The 19,064-nt window shown below is 38.8% G+C and overlaps 5 protein-coding genes across 6 annotated transcripts; 2 read left to right on the top strand and 3 right to left on the bottom strand.

Moving 5' to 3' along the window:
- Window positions 1-240: 240 nt before the first annotated feature.
- Window positions 241-3,381, bottom strand: LOC119983320 (NPL4-like protein 1). The gene is made up of 2 exons (XM_038826990.1): window positions 2,180-3,381; window positions 241-650 (listed from the first exon to the last, which is right to left on the bottom strand). Exons 1-2 carry the CDS (start codon window positions 3,158-3,160, stop codon window positions 396-398), a joined length of 1,236 nt encoding a protein of 411 aa, XP_038682918.1. The 5' UTR covers window positions 3,161-3,381; the 3' UTR covers window positions 241-395.
- Window positions 3,382-3,845: 464 nt separating this feature from the next.
- Window positions 3,846-6,633, top strand: LOC119983672 (U1 small nuclear ribonucleoprotein C-like). The gene is made up of 6 exons (XM_038827367.1): window positions 3,846-3,942; window positions 4,037-4,079; window positions 4,614-4,655; window positions 4,753-5,008; window positions 5,670-5,945; window positions 6,129-6,633. Exons 1-5 carry the CDS (start codon window positions 3,935-3,937, stop codon window positions 5,930-5,932), a joined length of 612 nt encoding a protein of 203 aa, XP_038683295.1. The 5' UTR covers window positions 3,846-3,934; the 3' UTR covers window positions 5,933-5,945; window positions 6,129-6,633.
- Window positions 6,634-9,836: 3,203 nt separating this feature from the next.
- Window positions 9,837-12,484, bottom strand: LOC119983765 (probable indole-3-pyruvate monooxygenase YUCCA10). Its single transcript, XM_038827493.1, has 4 exons — window positions 11,829-12,484; window positions 11,017-11,250; window positions 10,628-10,750; window positions 9,837-10,191 (listed from the first exon to the last, which is right to left on the bottom strand). Exons 1-4 carry the CDS (start codon window positions 12,444-12,446, stop codon window positions 10,000-10,002), a joined length of 1,167 nt encoding a protein of 388 aa, XP_038683421.1. The 5' UTR covers window positions 12,447-12,484; the 3' UTR covers window positions 9,837-9,999.
- A 2,509-nt stretch (window positions 12,485-14,993) lies between these two features.
- On the top strand, window positions 14,994-15,881 carry LOC119984428 (classical arabinogalactan protein 26-like). Its single transcript, XM_038828369.1, has one exon. It carries the CDS (start codon window positions 15,147-15,149, stop codon window positions 15,663-15,665), a length of 519 nt encoding a protein of 172 aa, XP_038684297.1. The 5' UTR covers window positions 14,994-15,146; the 3' UTR covers window positions 15,666-15,881.
- Window positions 15,305-19,027, bottom strand: LOC119984427 (protein NETWORKED 3C-like). 2 transcript variants are annotated; one of them, XM_038828368.1, is made up of 3 exons: window positions 18,433-19,027; window positions 18,233-18,337; window positions 15,305-16,879 (listed from the first exon to the last, which is right to left on the bottom strand). In XM_038828368.1, exons 2-3 carry the CDS (start codon window positions 18,327-18,329, stop codon window positions 16,233-16,235), a joined length of 744 nt encoding a protein of 247 aa, XP_038684296.1. In that variant the 5' UTR covers window positions 18,330-18,337; window positions 18,433-19,027; the 3' UTR covers window positions 15,305-16,232. The 2 variants fall into 2 exon arrangements, with proteins under 2 accessions (XP_038684296.1, XP_038684295.1); XM_038828367.1 differs by having other exon boundaries at window positions 18,233-19,027.
- Between the last annotated feature and the right edge of the window lie 37 nt (window positions 19,028-19,064).

The raw sequence follows: 19,064 nt of genomic DNA, 5'->3' as shown, positions 1-19,064 counted from the left end.
GTTCAATTCCGTGGAATTAAGTCTGTCTGTGTACATCTCCACTCCAGTCACTGTAAGAACACCTCCAACGGGGGTGATATAACGGTGTAACTGCAAAAATTGCACCCCACCACCCATTTGAGGCATTCCAACGGGAGTGTCATAAGGGGTGCTAAATATAACACCTTAGCATGTAAGGTGCTATATTTAGCACCCAGAAGAGAGAGAGAGGAGAGGAGCAAAAATTTGGAGCCAAACATATACAGACCGTTGGTGTAGATAAAAGACAAAAAAACGTCAACTTGTACTCCTCCATACAATGGTCGGCTTCAATACAGAATATATAGACATACATACCAACAATCTGAGTGTAAGGAACATGATGTATCGATTGACAAATGAGCATTAATAGAAAATCAAGAGGTATTAGCCATTGACTCAATGATGAGCTGATAACCTTCTGGCACGGCTGTTTGCGTCTGCACACACTCTGCCAATCCAGCAATGTCATTACTGAGGCCCAAAGACTCTGCCAGGAAAAGCAGCAAATGAAAATCAGAAATTCTCTTCACAAACGGAGAACTCTTTGCCCGGTCCAGATGAATCTTCAGCGACCTCATCGGCACTTGGTTGATTCGGTTCTCAATGGGAAAGGTTGATGAAAGAGGTCCCTGCAGTAAAATAGAAGTTTACATAAACTATACCATGATAGAATCCAAGGCAACATAAAATTAACTAAACAAGGTTACATGAGTTCTTTGGAAATCTTCATGTGGAAGGAAAATTAGGAAATCATCCAGCACTTTGAATTTACATCTTTAGAAAGCACCAACAAATATGTAAAAGATCAATTTAGTCATTGTTGCTCAGATGTTAGGTAAACACGGTATTCCTCTGCAACAAGTGAGGGTAATTAATAAAATTATGGAGGTACTATCCTTTTCTTTTAAAGAAAATGTTTCTCAAATGCCGCATTAGTAACACAAAAACAGAAATATTAATATATAATCATGTGGATGGCTTAAGTATGCACAATTGTATCTGCGGAGCTAATAACACTATCTGGAATAAGCAGTTCTCAAGTCTCAACAATCGCAAGTGTCAGTTCAATGATTGTTCTTCAGGTGGTGAGGAATTTCTCTCCTCGTGACATGGCATGTAGGACAATAAGAACTCTGCTTTTCAAATCTTCTTATGCGTTTTATAGCCAAGAATTATGTTACAATGTACAAAAAATAATGCAGGTCTCAAACTAATACCATTCGGCATAATCTTCTTTTCCAATACCCTCCTCCATTTACATAATATTCTTTTAAAAAGTAGCATGCCACAGAAGAGTATATTTAGCTACAACTCTAGGCCTAGAAAAGGAAATGATACTGCTGAAATCTTCCATCAGTTTACTGACATTTCTGAACAACTCTTTCATCCATTTCATCAAATAATACATCGAAAGAACATTTCAACTCATCTGACATAATTATCAGTAAGGCAAAATATAGTAAAAAAAGAATGCTCCTTCATCCTAAATGATATTTCTATGCAATTCATGAAAGTGTGCAAATCAATAAATTTCAATGTAAATATGCTTTGGAGATGTAATAATTGTTATCCCAAATGAGCATACACTGCACAGGTATAGTGCAAACCGATTCTGCTCTCTCAACATAGTCGGTAAATTCAATAGAGCTATCAAACAAAGGCCATTTAGCTTCATATGTACACTATGACACCTTCCATTCTAATGATGATTTTCTCAACCAACATGTTAAAGAGGAGACATCAATAAACTATAGAGCTCTGCAATTCTGAAGGATGATGCCACTTGGGAACTTAATTAGCCTTGAAAGCATAGTCTTCCATGAGAATTTTCTCTTACTCCCTCTTAGGTACATGAGATGCGGAATAACAAGGAGTTACTCCTACATCCCACTGTAGCATAATAGAATGATTCACAACTTGTTGGCTCGAAGGCAGTTAGGCATCATCCTCTTAAGGCCATTTATAGGGCCAGCATAAGCTAGTAATTCTCTCTTGCTGACTCTCGGACCAAAGTTGCAAGAGTTGTGCACGTGTAATTCAAACAAACTATAACTTGTGATTCAACCATCATTGAGAATTCATCAATACTATGAGCACAGAGAAATATAAAAAGCAAGTGCAAGCAAAAACACAAGATATATAGTTGATCTAAGCGTACCTGGTGATCAAGAATCTTCACCACAATCAAGAAGAAATCATTGTCAACCTCCCTAACATCTTTCCCTCCAACCACCACATCCTTCTTCATCTTGGAGAGTTTAGGATCATCATCTTCTCCAATCTCTGTCTCAAACCACCCTTCCTTAAACAACCTTATACACATATCGCTCATCTGAAACGCCTCAAAATGCACATCAGCACCCCCATCTTCATTCACCTCCAACTTCACCACGGCTGTTACCCACTCCTTCAATCCGCTCTCTGCGTGAAGCTCCGCGACCTGCAAAACCTCCCTATTCGACAAAGTATAATCCTTCTTATCCTGCTGGATCGTTAGCGTGAATATAAACCCCACTCTCCGCATCCCAAGCCCCATAGCGATCGCATCCACCAATCTCTCCTCCTGAGGGTCCCTGAAAAGCAGCAAGTTCTCCTCAGTACCCTGCTGCGGCAGCTCATATATGAAATTCACCTCCACCCTGCCATCATCCGCCACTGTACCGTACATGAACCCGCCTCTCTTGACGGCAAACGCGAGTGTCTCGTTAACATAATGTTGGAACGCACTAGCACAGTCGCGATCGAAGGACACCGACTCGCAATGCGAGGTTTCCTGTCTGGTAACCCGCATCTGCTTGGCGATGAGATCATCCATGGTCATCTTGCGGCCGAAGGAACCAGCAGGTTGGACAGTGGGGCCCACAATGGTACGCTCGCCTTCGTACGCGAGGAAGACAATGGAACCGTGAGAGAGATTGAGGGAAGATAGTTGGGTGCTGGGATTGGACATGTCGGTAAATTGCAGGAGATCACTTGGGGTTTTGGCCAATAAGAGTTTTTGGTCGGTGGAGAGGGTCTGGTTGTGTGTAGGGATTCGGAGCTGGTCTTGGATGAGGGATTGGAGTTGAGCCACCGTAATATGGGGGTCGTCGACGGAGACGCGCTCAAGGCCGTCCCGGCTCCGGATTCTGAGTATCATATTCGCAGAAGACAATCGATATAACTAGAAAGGAAACAGATGACTGAGAGGTTTGAGGCGATTTTTCCGCGAGAGAATTCCGACGACTACTTCGGAGTGAAGAGTGAGATTTTTCCCGGTGAAGTAAGCAGCAAGCTTTCTGAATTCCTCCTTGACGTGGTGGAAGCTGAAAGGCAGCACTGCACATGATATATACGTTTCCTCAGCAGGAGATATACGACGTCGTAGAAGTGTCTTCCATTTAGGGGGTGGCAAAAATATTTCTTCCTCGTCCAACAATCCTTGCAAAACATTTATACGGTCACAATATAATTCGGGTTGGATTTCGAAAGTATTTAATTAATTAAAATTAGATTAGTTTAAATCTGAATTAGTAAATCAAATAAAAATTTTATTTTGTGTTAGGGTCTAAACAAATAATTTGTACAAGATTTAATGATTTATGTGTTTGTACTTGTATCAAGTTTTAAACCGAACAGTTTTTTATTTTATTTGGATTGAGATTTCAAACATACAACTTACGTGTAGATTTAATTTGATCCGAGTCGGACAAATTCGGTCATTCATACCGGACATAATTTTGTCATCCTCTCTTCATTAGTTATTTACTTATTTAATCATTATAATTATACGAATTGGGCCAGAATGTCGTCTATATGGAAAGCCCAGTGATGGTGGGCTTTCAAAATTCTGACGGGCCCAAAAGTTCGCCCTAGCAACGTCTTCTAGGGTTTTTGAACGTACTTCGCGCACTGATTCTGGTCTCGCACAGCCATGCCTCGGTGCGATCTTCAACCTTTTTTGTTCATTAAAACGTTTCCATTTTTCCTGTGGTGAGAAAGTGTGCTAATTCTCTTTTCTGGTTTTGATTTGCAGGTATTACTGCGATTATTGTGACACTTACTTGACACATGATTCTGTAAGTTCCTTCGTATTTTAATATCGTTTTTGTTTGATTATCACTTGTTTTTCTGGAATTTGGTCTCATGATACAGTGATGTTTAGGCCTAAATTGACTTCTCATTGTCTAATTCATACCTCTTAACTGCTAGTAATCTTATTCATTCTCGTTTGATATGCTTTAAGTCTAGTGTCTCTCGTATCAGAACAAACTATGGGCAAATAGAGGTGAGTTCGTAGATGGAGACCACCATCCGGCAGCTTGAGCAATATGCCATGGATACCAATTTGTGGGTTGACACCTAGTGTGTAGAATTTATTATTTTGGAAAGTTCCGCATGTTTTATTTTCATAGTCGCAATTAACTCTATCTGAACTGTTGACAGATGAATTTGATTTTATTTTGGGATTGAAATAAAACATTTTGGAGGATTTTGCATGATTTTGTTTTGTTGGGTATAATTTAGTAGTTTTGCAGACCTCCTCCCGGATGGGTTGTTTTGTTGGGGATTGTATATTGCTCACAACCTCTTGTTTTTTTTACGTATTTCAGCCATCAGTCAGGAAGCAGCACAATTCAGGGTATAAACATAAGGTATTGTAGTTTTTGTCATGACCTTTAATGCTTATGTAGTTATTGTTATTGTTATTCTTTATGGGAATTGGTTTCTGATTTTTGTTTATACCTTTAGGCAAATGTGAGATCGTACTATCAGCAATTTGAAGAACAACAAACTCAAAGTTTAATTGACCAAAGAATTAAGGAACATCTTGGCCAGGCTGCAGCATTCCAGCAGGTTGGTGCTGCCTACAATCAACATCTTATGGCTCAGAGGCCTCGCCTTCCTATCCTACCAACACCTGGAATGCCACAATTACCGATTAATCCACAACTTATTCCTGGAATGAGACCTCCTATTTTGCCTAGACCATTTCCTGGTGCTCCAGGTAGATCAAACCCCAACAGATGTGACTTTTTTGGCTGCAAACCCATTTCTCACTTTTCATGTGTACTCAAATTTTCACATGCTTCATTGTATAGGAGTCGATATCTTTCATTGATTTTATGCAGATGGTTTGTTGCTTTGACCTAAATCTAACATGGTGCTGTATCTGTAGTCTTAGTTTGATTCTAGATAATAGATTTGCCAGGTGTTTGCTAAAAAAATATACTGGTCAAGTGATTTGAAATTCTTCATTATCTACCTAGGCTGCTCATTATTCACTATTATATATGCATAAACCCTTGTAAAATCTGGCAAGATAATTGATTATTGTTATTGAAGGTAAATTATTTTTCCCTCAAGGCTCATTGTCATGGATTTTTTGTGGATCACCTTTGTTGTTTTTTGGATGCATTTGTTTATACATAGAAAAACAGCTGGATGGCTTGTAAATTTTCACTTAACTTTTCTTCTACGTCACGGTTCCTCTGTTACAAGCAACGGTAGTCCTTCCATATATTTTTTTTTCTCATTTTTTATTCTTCTTCACGCAATGCTTGCTATTATGTTTTGAAAATTACTGGATGATGCAAACTCTTGATAGATATAACCTTTTTCTGTGATGTTGGAATGTACTAGCTGAAACGCTCTCGTGTTGTTTTCAGGTTATGTTACTGCTCCAGGCATGCCACCAATGATGGCACCACCTGGTGCTCCCCCAGTACCTGGTCAATTAAATGGTCTTCCCAGACCTCCTACACTAGCTCCTCCGACAACAGTCCCTGGGACTGCCGCAACACCCTCTCCTTCTAGTGGTACCCCTTCAATGGTTACACCCGCAGTCTACCAACCCAATCCAGCTGCTCCTACCAGTGGAGGCTTTGAAAATTACAGTGCCAATGCTCCAGCTCCTGAGGGTAATCCTTAGTCTGTTTCAACTGGTATGCTCTGCTCTTATATCCAACGGAGGTTGATCAATATCTGACTCGATTTTTTAATTGAACTAGGTTAATTTTTTATTTATTTATAGGTAACATCTGTGCTCAGCATTTCTGCTTCCCGTTTCTGTCTATTTGCCGAGTACAGAGTATCTGATGTTTGGTTCTTCAACCATTTTCTTGCAGGCAGGCAGATGAACCTGACAATATCAGTTTTCTGAAGTGATGCCCCTTAGGTTTTCCGTTTGTCCTGTACGGTATCAGATTCTCGATTCCTGCATGCTGCCAAACGTTGTAGTTATTCTGTAATCATTTTTGGACATGTTATTGAACTTTGAATGGTCCAGTTGTTATTTGTGATGAAAGGGATCCTTGGCCCAAAAATCATAGACCAAGTGTTTTGCAGATGGCCTAGTTCCAATTAGTAGCAAGCAAGTCTACTGCAGTATCTGTTGCTAAGCAAGAATAGAAAATCTGGTTAAAGTGATGCAAGGGTGCTCGGTGTAGTTAAATGGGGTTTTATCCTTATGTGAATGAGACTATGTTCTCTAGATTAAGGGGTTCGTTCTCATCTTGAATGGGATTATGTCACGTTAAACTACAGGGATTTATGGTAGTTGTTGTGCTATGCCTTCTTTCAAAGTATGTACAATACATGGTGCAGGAATATACAGATATTACGGTGATGTTGTATGGCTAATGTTGCTAGAGGTCGGGAATTCAAATAAACCAGTTGAGATATTTCCTTGTGAAATGTTGGTTTCGTGGATTTGTCCCATTTCCAAGCCTCGGTTTCAGCCCAGTCTTGTCTGTTGTTAGCATTGTGTAGGCTGTTATGATGGCCTAATTTTATGTCCACTCAGCTGCATGTTGGGCTTAGTGGTTCCTAGATTAAAAAAAATTCAATATAATGGAAAGTAGTAGTTAAGTTGATAACTACGGGAGCCATGGGTCGGGTTTTGGGAGAGATTTTATTTGACCCGCTTAAGTTCGGATGAGGCTTTCAGTAACCCTCAACCGACCTCATTTGAGATAGGGTTGGGTCGGGTTTGAATTAGGTGGGTAGGGTTAGGTTTGAGGTTGGATCGGATTGGAGCCTGTTTAGTGTTTATTATAATTCCATTATTCAAATAATTCAAACAACCTATAAATATAAATAAATAATAGCATAAATTTCTAAATATACTAGAGTGCATTTCAGGTCGCATTGCAAGACTAGTGTAAAACACGATTGTTTATGTTATGTGGGGTTGAGTTGGGTTAACATGGGTCGGAGTTCATCATATCTCATATCCAAACCGTATAAAATCGGGTTGCACATTATATAACCCTTATCCAACTTTCATCTAAGTGGGTAAGGTTCGGGTCGGGTTGTTGGGGTTGGGTCGGGTCACATTGCGAGTTATGTGTACCCCTAGTTCAGTGATATCAACATAATGCAAACATTAATATTAGAAAAATAATATTATTAATGTGGGGTCGACAAAGAGTTCAACCCAAATAGTAGTACATAGAGTGGGGTCCAACAGGGCATCATCGGAAAATAAGACTACTAAGAATGTTACGACTCTTCAACTACTTCATAGCATATAATCACCCTCATGATCTAAACCTCTCTTTTCCTTCAACAGAAACAACAGGTATGATTTTCTTCTTCCTCAAAATCTTCTAGGTTTTCTAAGCTTCTCACCCTTTAAAAAAAATATTCTTCTTTTTTTTTTTCTGGGTATTTGGATCTGCCATGAAAGGTGACATCTTGTTATCTGATCTCACCATACCAATTAATGGCCTTAATCTGAATCCTAGATTTAGCTCTTGTAGGTATAGGGTTTTATCAAAATTAATCTCTTATGGATGATTTTATTGACAGTGAAGTGTAAGAATAACTTCTAGTCAACAGAAGAGAAGAAGTGAACAAAATTTGATAATTCAGTTTCTAGTTCCAGGTTTCTTTGATTCCAAGGACTGATTATGTTTTTTCTGTTTATCTGTGGTGTAATTAGCAACTTTTGATTTTTCTGCCGTTCTGTTCTGTCCTGCTCACCTTTTTTCACTCAATTTTATGTTGATGTGGTACACTTTTGCCTTAAATTCATAACAATTTTTGTTGGTAACCAAGCAACCAACTAGTCCACTATATGACATTTGCTCTTCGAACCGTTGAGTGGGCGTAAACGTTAGAACACATGCTGACAACAGGTAAGACTGAGTCGAAACCCATGCAGGTAAGGGCTAGGAAGTGGGACAAGCCCACGGAACCAAGATTCCACATGGAAATTTCCGAACTAGTTAGTTTGAATTTCCAACCTCGAACACCGTAAACCCTATGTCCGGAGAGATAACCAACTAGGTGCTTTCTTCTTTCTTCTTTCTTTCTTGGGAAGCAGAATAGGGTTCATTGAGATGCTTCAACTTGGTCTTTTTAGCTTTGCTTCTATTGAAAGAATCAGATACTCTGATCTAGTGAGGTTTGCTAAGAGTTGTAACGTGAACAGAAGAATGAAGGCTTATTATTCAACTCCATATGAACTGTGATTTACATAAGAATATCAGTGGCTTATGTAGGCATTCTTTGGTCCTTTTAGCTTGCAGTCTAACCAGGAGAGGGTGCGGCACAATGAATAAGAAGTGGTCTGATCTTCCTTATGAACTATTATCAGGCATTGCTGATCGTTTAGGCCTAATTGAACATCTCTGTTTCCGCGGTGTCTGTAAGGATTGGAATTCTGCTTCTGAAACAGCTTCAGCTGAGATTGAATCCTTACCGGATCACGAACCTTGGTTTCTCCTCTACGGCGGCAGTGAAAGCTCTCAATGCCATTTGGTTACTGAATCAGGCAAGAAGTATGCATTACATATCCCTGAATTGAATGGAACAACAGCCTGCATTGCTTGACATGATGGGTGGCTGCTTCTACTCCAACAAGGCTCACCATTGTTCTTCTTCTGCCCGTTTTCGCGCACAAGGATAGAACTTCCACGGCTGCCACAATCTAGTCTCTTGTACCACATTGCTGCCTTGTCGTCTCCCCCTACTTCAGAAGATTGCACAGTTGCTGTCATTGGTCATAATAATGAATTGACAATCGAACTCTATCTGCCTCGTCGAGGGGCTAATGCTTGGACCAAACACGCGCCTCATGCTTATGATAACATAGACACAATCAAATGTGCTACTTGTCATAAAGGAACTTTCTACTTCTTCAGCTGTAAAAATGAGTTGCTAACGGTTCCTGTTAATGGGACGGTAATATGGAACTCATATGAGATAGTACGTCGGAGCTCGAAAGATCTGCCTGCGGAGAGAGCTCTTCCATTCATTCAAGCTAAACAAGAATTCAAGCAAAGGGACATGAACAGATTGTTGGGTTTGGAGGAGAATGTTTCAGTTTCTGTTTGCGGGACATTTTGTCGCCGGAAAACTTATGATGAGGTTGTTTTCAATGAGATGATCGAGGCGGCCGCTGCTGCTAAAGAAGAAGAAGAGATTTGTCACCTCAAAGGGGTGTGGATCCAACCTCGATTCTTCAAATTTTCTCCAGAATTGAGTTGGTGATTTTGATGGTTTGGCAGATGAAATTGCTATTCTCTTTGTTGCTGCTATTCATATTATCAGATGCTTTGAAGTTTGCAGACATTATGATCACAACTATAGGAATTCTTTTATTTATGAATTGTTCCTGGACTTATGATGTACGGTACTTGAGGTTCCATTGGTTCCGTGGGGTTGTCCCACTTTCAGATCCCTACCTACACTCAATCTTACCTGTCGCTAATGTGGTGCAAGCTGTTTTGGCACGTCCACTCAGCTATCCGAAGGATATGTTGAGCTAGGTGATTCCTCGGTTAAAAAAAAGAATGAAGGAAACCTAACAAGGATGGTAAACCCACTTATGCAGTTCATGACACACACATGTATGTATATATATATAGCTATATGAATTCATTTAAAACACTTTTATGCATCAACCCAAGATCACAAAGGCTGCTGCCCTGTACTCTCTGCCAAGAGTCTGCCTAGACAACTACTAAAAATTGTAGTTTATATTTCAAATCTTCAAACTGATACCTCTTTGTTTTCATATTGCAAAAGGGAGTTAATATCGTTTGCTATGTTTTGTGCATCAGCATTAAGACCATACAATCCTCTCCTTGAAAGTCCCACACAGTATAAGCCATTCTTTCCCTTCCAGTGATTAGGATAACTTGGCTTTGGAATCCCATCTTCATTCAGCAAGTAATCATCTCCCTGTCTCACATCCCACCAAAATTTGTTAGGAACCCAAAAAGGACATATTAAGTTACTAGCATGCATTTTCAAAGCCTTTATTGTTAGAAATCCAAGTCCAAACATAATATATTTATTAACAAATGTCGTCAAATCTAGGACACGGGTCCGTACGGATTTGTTATACTAGGCTATCTTCTTAGTACGTAGGCCTACAAAAAAAGGCATTTGTTGTGTGAGAAGTGTTTAGACTTTGCTTATAATACATCACTCGATTGGATTATGCTTATTCGATGTGAGATTACAAGACTTGACATTTTCCCGCACTTGTGGGCTATCCAACAAGTGGATGTATGTAGAGGTCATGTTCAAATGGATAGAGTCTTTGTTCTGATATTATGTTGTATTTAGCAGAGTTTAGATAGAACAACAAAGAATATATATATATATAATATACCTTAAGCCACTTATTGGTTGATCTCTTGAATCCAGTACAAAACACAATTGTGTCAAATGCATACGACTTGCCGTTCCCAAAAAGCACTTCATTCCCATTAATGCTTGTCGGTGTCGGCAAAACCTGATATGAACACACACACAATAATACAAGTCATGAAGTGATGTCTACGCAAACTCAACCACCTTGCCGATAGTCTAACTGATTATCTCTTCGAATTTAGGGCGTAAAGAATTCACCCGAGGTCGGGAATTTGATTCTAAATTGACACCACTATTTTTCAAGTGGTTTACATTGGGTCTCGGCCCAACTATCCTGTCAAGAGGGTTTGCGCTTGTGTAACCCAGAAGTTGAACTTTAGTACATTTTTTTCAGTCACATTTTCATACCTGAATTTCCCCAGACTTGATTTTTCTGCAGGTACCCACATCAAAGACTGGGTACTTCCCATATGCGACTTTCATGAAGAATGGGCCCTCTGTGGGCCTAGTTATCCCATACTGGTCCATGTCACCATAGACAAGCTTGCTGAGAATCACCATCAACTTGTCCACCACCCCAAGTGAAACATACTTCAGCATGATTAACGCCAAGTAAACCATCTCCCTTGACAATATGTGAACCTGTATATATACATGTGTAAATGTTCACACTTATAAGCCAAATATCCATGAATGATCAAACCCAATAGGGTCTTTTTTTTGGAAAATTTTGAGTTTGGTTCGTTTGCATAGACACCTGTGGGAGCATGCCCAGCTAAGGTATTTTGCGCTTGTGGAGCTGGGTTTGGCACCCTTTGTGGGCACGCACATATTTATTTGAGGACATGCCCGTCTCCCTCACTCGAAACCATAAACTCTTGGAGGTTGGAGACAGACATGTCCTGAAATAAATATGTGTGGGCCCACAAAGAATGCGCTTTGGGCATTCTCTCATAACACCCTTTTTCAAAACATATACTTATCTCCTCCACTTGAATCCATAACCTCTTGGAGGTGAGAGAATAAGTATCGAAATCATAGGTTTGAGTAGGAGAGGTAGACATGTCCAAAAATAAATACATGCGGGGCCCACAAAGGGTGTCAAGCCCAGTCTCAAAACACACAATACCTTAGTTGGGCGGGCATGCTCCCACAACACCCTTTTTCAAAACATATACCAAAAACAACAAAAAGAAGCAATTAAAAATGATTATAAGTACCGGGCTGCGAACAACAATGGAGGTCTTGGCACCATGATTTGCAAGATGAAGACCAATTTCCATGCCAGAATTTCCACTACCAACAACCAAAACATTCTTGTCCTTATAAGCTTTCCCATCCTTAAACTTAGTAGAGTGAAGAACCTCACCATTGAACCCACTCAAGCCTTCAATTTCTGGCACAAAAGGGTTGGTAGCTTCACCACTAGCCACAACCAAATACTTAGCAGAATACTCCTCAATTTCACAAGAACTCCCATTATTTGCCTTAACAATCCATTTCTTACCCACTTCATCATAACATGCCGACTCCACAAATCTTTGGTACAAAGGACTAATCCCAAAGTGAGAAACATAGTCATCCAAGTATTTGATGAAATCATCTTTTGGGACAAAAGTGGGATAAGAGGGAGGGAATGGCATGAAGGGGAGTTCACAAAATTGCTTACCCAAGTGGAGTTTTAGACAGTTGTAGGAGTATTTTTTCCAAAGAGAGGCATAGCAATCTTCTCTTTCAAGGAGGATGTAGGGGATTGAGTGGCGGCGGAGGCAGGCGGCGGTGGCCAGGCCGGAGGGACCAGCTCCTACAATAATGACTATAGGGTTTTGGTTTTGCATTATGTTTGTGTTTTTTGTGTGGTTCAAAGGAGATTTGGATTGTGGGGTTTGATTTATAGCAAGAGTTTGATGAGTTGTTGCTTGCAAGTAACAATAGAGCCAATTGCATGCCTGGCCCACTTCGGGTAAATCAAATTATTTTGGTTTTCAAATTGATAATATTAGGGTTCGGACTCGGTCAGTTTTAAAGGTCAATCATCCATTTTATTACATTTCTATTATTTTGTGTACTTAATTATTGATAAAGACAATCATTTAGTGTGTCATCATAAAAATTAATATAATAAAAAAAAGAGATGAAATTATTATTTTAAGGAAGTAAGTAATATGATAGATAATTTTATGCATTATTTGTTGGATAAGAAATTTGTAAATTAGATAACAGTGACAATATTTCGTTTGTATATTAGAGAATATGTTAAGAGAAATCAATAAATGAACTCCAAGACCATTTACTAGTTAAACAACTATATATAATAAATAATAATCATAATAATGATAAGTGAAGGAAAATCAACACAAAAAAACCTATAAAAATAAAATTAATATCTTGTCATTAGATCATAATGACAAGAGCTAGAAAGCTTTTTTTTTACTATTTATTTTAGGGTCAAACCTTTCATTTCACGTTCCCTTTCATTTATGATGTTTGTTGTGAGGAGGAGGATTCTACAATTAATTAGTAGGTCATTGTCTTTATTGCTTTTGTCAACTCTCATGGTATATATTCGGAGCTTATGGGGTGCCAGCGGATCCGCTGTCACCAAGGCAGCGAATCCGCTGAAATATGTAGGTTGTTTGAAGCGGCTCCGCCTTCGCACCCGCTGCACCAAACAGACGGATTATCTTGCCTTGATTTTCGGTTTAAGCGACAACACTGTGTGCACAAAAAAATGGCAAGAGTCATCATTATCCAAACTTTTCTTTATAATTTAATGTATGCATATGATCAAATGATCAACAAGTGTACATATAATATTGCAGACTGGAAAATCTCTGGTGATTTTGTAAACAAGTGGGACTCAAATGAGTGGATCTCACATGTCATTTTACTTTCAATATTTTTGAAAAAAAAAAGCATTTTAGTCCGTACTATAAAATCCTCGTGTATATATATATATATATGTTTATTTATTTATTGTGTATAAAAGGTTATTTATAGTGGAGATGTGATTTGTACAATCCGATCTATCTATACAACATAGAAAAGTGGAAGTTTAGAGAAATTTTAAGCATTTTCATGCATTCACATATGAAATATGGTTCATTCGTTTTTTAGTGTTTTGTAGTTTTGCATTGACAATGTCAATCTGATTTTGACGGATAGGAGAATACATGAGTGGCGTATCTAAGTCTTCCGGAGACCTTCAACGAATTGTAAAATAAAATATATATATATATATATATATATATATATATTGAAAATTCTCAAGGGAGGGATCCCTCACTTTATTTAAAATAAGGGATCCATTTAACACCATTCATTATGTGTAAGTGTGGTCCCCACATGTGATGGGGTCCACGCTTGAATGGTGTTAGATGGATCCCGCACTTTAAATAAAGTGTGGGATCCCGCACTTGAGAATCCCTCATATATATATATATATATATATATATATATATGCTCATGACTTTTTATAACTTGCACGTCTCGTCTTGACTTTGGGATCAATCAAATCAAGGATTGAAATTAACAGTCCGTTTGCCCCAAGCCATAATTTCACGTTATTTGAAGCCTCAATCACATTCATATTTCTCCAATGCCATCCATTGTATGGGGTCGTATTCATATACCCCACAGACTAAAATTACACTGCAAAACATCTTGTTTCAGGATTTAGGTCAACGGATTGACAATAGGCATGACCCACCACCAATACTATTAGGGATCTCAATGTTTTTTTATCTCCAAAAATCCAAAATATTGAGACAGATGCACACAATTTTATGGGATCTCATGTGAAGTATGTGGGGCCACGATTTTCGATCACATGAATGTGATTCCATCTCAGAATTTGAGATAAATTGGGAAAAAAAAAAAAACACCGGCATCTTCAACATTTTTGCCCACCAAATGGACAATAGAGGGCTGTTTGGGCTTTAGCCGGAGATGTTTGGACCCAATGTATCTGGGCCTTGGTTGAGGCCATATATGATCCAGACCATTTCTATTATTTTACTTCCATTTTTTATTTTTATTTTTTTGAGAACAACCAAATGAATCTCTTAACATTGTTTTCTGTGTCTTCCAGTTCCTATGACCGTCTGTCTTGTCTCTTTTGGTGGATGAATCTTACCATATAATACAAAATAATAATGGTTAAATGATATGTGCCAGGAATTTTCCTACAATATAAAGGTCACGGACTGAATATCCACACTCACAAGAAAATGTGATACAGTTCTTTCCTCTTTTTCTTTTTCTTTTTTTAATGTGGAACTCACTTAGCTGTCCATTGAAACTTGATAAATTCCAGGTTAGATGAAAGATCTCGCAACTCTCATGAAGTTGAGACATGGGTAGAGGACCAATGCAAGAAGATAATACAGGGTGTCATTCGCATGGCAGTATTTATCCCTTGGCAGAATTTTGCAGATCTGTATTATCAAAACATGGCCACATAGCATTTTTTTGACAGCTAGAAATTCAGACAATCAGACCCCACCACTTACTACTTGACACCCTTTTATGCCTTAATCATGGCCTCCTCATCCTCACAATCTCACACACATTCTCCTCATAACATCTCTCGCTCTCTCTCTGTTCTACGGGGACACATTCATTGGAGAATTGATTTGCATAATCATTTAATGGCTGCTCCTTTTGGGTCAATGTTGATGTTCTTCTTTATGGTTTATTTCACTTCACTTGCATTGGCATCTCCAGCAGTAGTCAATGCACAATTCTCTACCATATCTGCTGCTCCTGCATTTCTACCAGGTGCTCCAATGGCTTCTCCGCCAGGTTTGTCACCTGACATTGAACCTTTGTTTCCTACTAATCTGTCACCTTCTCCAACTGAGTCCTCACCACCTATTATTTCTTCAAACCCAAGCCCACCAAACCCAGATAACATACTAGCTCCTGGACATGGTTTGGGGGCATTCCCACCATCAGAAGCTCTGCCTACTTCTTCCTCAGTTTCATCAGGACCTGTGAATTTGGTTTTCTTTGTTGGTTTCCTGTGCTTCTGCTTAATTCAGCTTTCTGGTATGTAAGGTATTATTGATGGGAAGCTTCCATTATTGCTACTAGTGGTTGTTCCACTTTCTTTCTTTTAATGTTTTGTAGATGTCCTCTTGTATTGTACTATGGTTTAGTGGCCATGTTAGGTGAATTGAAGTGTGTGGCATTGTTGCTGCTGAGTTGTGATAGGATAATGTTTCAAATTTTATTACTATAGATAAATAAAGCTGGTGTCACTTGTCCTTGTACACACATTTCTACTTGGGAGTGAATACTGAGGGCATTTGAGAATTACATGACAGTAAATTTTCCTTGGCCCAGCATGTCCTTTGAATAGCTGGGTGAACGTAAATCTCGGATCGTCAAAACTGGTCGCACCACGGCACACTGAATGCAGTGATAATGAGTGCAGTGAGAGGGGAAGGATATTATACATAGCAGGGAGGGTAAAAACATTAACAGATAAACATTACTTACTATACCAAGTTTCTGCATACACTATTCAGAAGCTGTATTTGACATATTAATCTACCCTGTCTCACAATCTATATATCTAGAGGGTAAGAACAATAGGCTGAAGAAATTTCTATATATACTATTCAGGAACTTGGAGATCCGCCGAAAAATTTCCACTTCAGTTTGTTGAACTCAAATGGGGACAGTTTGGTAGGAGAGTCTCTAGCAATTCCCTTTCTCAGCTTCAGATTCTCCTCCTTGAGTACTTCCACGGCTACACTGAGATGTCTGATTACGTTCCTTTTCTCTTCATCTTTCTGCAGAAGTTGATCCCTCTGAATCCGGTTCTCTTCTTTGAGTTTTTCTTTTTCCTCTCTCAATTTTGCCACTTCATCATTGCAAATCCTGCCAGAAACTATGTAAGTTTTTGTTTCTTCAAAAACTTGGATTTCACTATCCAGTTTATGATCCTCAACTTCAGACAACGCAGACTCCTCAGGATCAAAATTCTCAGAGAAGCTAGGATACATTTGTCCAGTCATTGTAGTGAACTTTTCAGATTGGGATTTAGTTAAAGAAATCGGGGGCGGAAATGTTTTCTGGAGGCGAGCTGCGGAATCAGACTTCACTAGATCATATTGTTCTGCTAAGGAGCGATGAGCCCGATAGAAATCTTCAACCATGCTGATTAACTGTGGCCTTTTCTTGTAAAAAATCTCAGCTCGTTTGGCAAAGGAATCTGCGTCTTCCTCGATCAATTTCAGCATTGCCTTTGTCTTCATGTCTAGCTCTGCCATAGCAAAAAGTTGAAAGAAATTTCTATGAGGAAGCATTATTGTATAAAAACAATCATTTGCTTCAAAAAAATTTAAATGCATCTCTGAACATGAAGAGTTCCCTACAGGTTTATGGGAAACAATACTCACACAGCTGTTGGGGAGACTATCATACAGAATATTCCGACTCAGGAACGTTTACCCATTGGAAAAGCAGGAAGAACATGAAATAATTTAAAATCCCCAAGGGAACCATCAGGCCCCATATCAATATGGAGAAGAAAATCAGAATGAAACCATGGTCCTACCGAACTTCTTAAGCTTGGTAGGGCTTTGTTGGATTCTAAAGAGAGATTACCACTAAAAGGAAAAAGCAAAAAGTTTGAAGAACCCATTTGAATCATTTGATCCAATTCACATTTCCATCCTTTCTCATGCTAGTCTATAACTCCATCATATCTGTGGATCCCTCCATCTGTGTCCTTTGCATAAGGTAATGTTCTAGCCTTTTCATTGCAGGTTGCAGGTCAGCCAGTACAGCTATATGACTCCAGGGAGTTATCTAAAAAATCTTCAATTATGGTTCTTGTAGGATTTAATTTTAATACAAACTTGTGGTTTCAAATCCTCCTGCTCAGCAAAACATTATAATGAAAATCTAAATAAAACAACGATTTAGGCCTCTGCAATCCTTGATCTTAAGATGACATCTCCTAAGAAAGTTTTCCCGTCATTTTTTTTTTCTAGATCCTTCTGGTGCTGACAATATAATACCACATAATTGTGTGATGAATGATTTCCACAGGTAAAAGGCAACACAATGAACAAGGCAATTTCTTTCTCAAAATAAACCAACCCTACATCTACAGTTTTTTCACCATACCATCATCCTAGTAGCCATGTTTCCCACTTGAACTGAATGTGTTTTCCTTTGTCTATTTGCAACAAAAGGCTTTGATTCATGATGGAAATCACAAAGGTAAGAAAAGATTAACTTTTATCCATAGAGATAATGAACCCCAAAAAGGCAGAAACCATTCTTTAAAAGTTGGCTGCTAAAAATGTCATCAAAACGAATAAAAGAGCAAAAGAAACAACCCAGGAACATTCAAAAACATATCCTCCAACGGTTGGAGAAATCAAAGAACAGGGCAAATGAACAATGAACATGGCATACAAATTACAATTTACAACCTCTATAACCTTTAAAGCCTCTCCACATATTATGTGGCGTAAGGTCTGCGGACATGCTGGCTTTCCCCTACCCCGCTCACTGCAGGAATCTTGTACACTTATACATGGGAGTATGGGACTTGTTGTCCTTATAAGCTACAAACAGGAATGAAGCAACATAAAAGGGAGTTTACCAGCAAGAGTGGAATGGAGCAATGGTGAGCGTCTGGACCTCTTGTGAGTCTCTAGCCACCACCAGTGTGATGTTTCCTTCTCAACCTTTTCCACCATCTTCACTCCTGATTACAAAACACAAACCTTCATTAACCGCGAAAACAATATATAAAAAATAAAAAAGCCTGTTATTTGAGTAGACTAAAACGATCTCATTAACAGTGATATTTTGCTGCAAATTATGCACTCTGTGATTTGACGAAGCAGGATATGCTTGTCATTTTATAGAGAACCCAGTATGCTTCTTGGAGGGCAAATTTAGTCATCCAGACTAGGAGCCGGCCATAGATGGAAGTTTTCCACTTCAAAAACTTGGAATAAAAAGACAAAAAAAAAATGGTAAAAAGAAATGGCAAATCGGCAGCATATTAAGAAACAAATCTACTCCAAAAACTACGCAGATTCAGTATTAAATGACAGCAGATGTGATAATAAATATCGCTCACCAGAAAAAGAATAAGATAATTTGGTCATTCTCAAAAATCAAACTTGAAACTAGGAACCCCAAACCATCGCGCAAAAACAAGCGTATGCATATAGAGGAAGTGTACCTGTTTACTCGTTTTCTTCCTGGGTTGTTTTGGATTGCCGCTTTATCTAATGGGTATATCTTTATGACATGCAGGGTGGCGGAACTATGTTCGATCCGGATGACCGAAATTTTTCAATCTAAATTAAACCAAGTTTGAATATAAGTTATATGTTTGAAATCTTGGTCCAAACAAAAAAATTCTGTTCAGTTTAAAACCGGGTTCAAACATACTGGTTTACTTGTTGGACCCTAACAGGGAT

The sequence above is a fragment of the Tripterygium wilfordii genome, chromosome 18 (assembly GCF_013401445.1).
Source record: "Tripterygium wilfordii isolate XIE 37 chromosome 18, ASM1340144v1, whole genome shotgun sequence".
Taxonomy (NCBI): domain Eukaryota; kingdom Viridiplantae; phylum Streptophyta; class Magnoliopsida; order Celastrales; family Celastraceae; genus Tripterygium; species Tripterygium wilfordii.
This window is presented reverse-complemented; position numbering and strand designations above follow the sequence as displayed.

Excerpts from the sequence above, each read along its gene's own strand:
- LOC119983320 (XM_038826990.1), bottom strand. The coding sequence starts at position 3,160 with ATGATACTCAGAATCCGGAGCCGGGACGGCCTTGAGCGCGTCTCCGTC. Across the intron at positions 651-2,179 it reads TGAAGATTCTTGATCACCAG|GGACCTCTTTCATCAACCTT; the intron begins GTACGCTTAGAT and ends ATTTTACTGCAG.
- LOC119983672 (XM_038827367.1), top strand. Across the intron at positions 4,656-4,752 it reads ATTCAGGGTATAAACATAAG|GCAAATGTGAGATCGTACTA; the intron begins GTATTGTAGTTT and ends TTATACCTTTAG. Across the intron at positions 5,009-5,669 it reads ACCATTTCCTGGTGCTCCAG|GTTATGTTACTGCTCCAGGC; the intron begins GTAGATCAAACC and ends TGTTGTTTTCAG.
- LOC119983765 (XM_038827493.1), bottom strand. The coding sequence starts at position 12,446 with ATGCAAAACCAAAACCCTATAGTCATTATTGTAGGAGCTGGTCCCTCC. Across the intron at positions 10,751-11,016 it reads TCAAGTCTGGGGAAATTCAG|GTTTTGCCGACACCGACAAG; the intron begins GTATGAAAATGT and ends TGTTCATATCAG. Across the intron at positions 10,192-10,627 it reads CAACCAATAAGTGGCTTAAG|GGAGATGATTACTTGCTGAA; the intron begins GTATATTATATA and ends GATGTGAGACAG.
- LOC119984428 (XM_038828369.1), top strand. The coding sequence starts at position 15,147 with ATGGCCTCCTCATCCTCACAATCTCACACACATTCTCCTCATAACATC.
- LOC119984427 (XM_038828367.1), bottom strand. The coding sequence starts at position 18,329 with ATGGTGGAAAAGGTTGAGAAGGAAACATCACACTGGTGGTGGCTAGAG. Across the intron at positions 16,880-18,232 it reads GCTCCATTCCACTCTTGCTG|AGCTAGACATGAAGACAAAG; the intron begins GTAAACTCCCTT and ends TTGCTATGGCAG.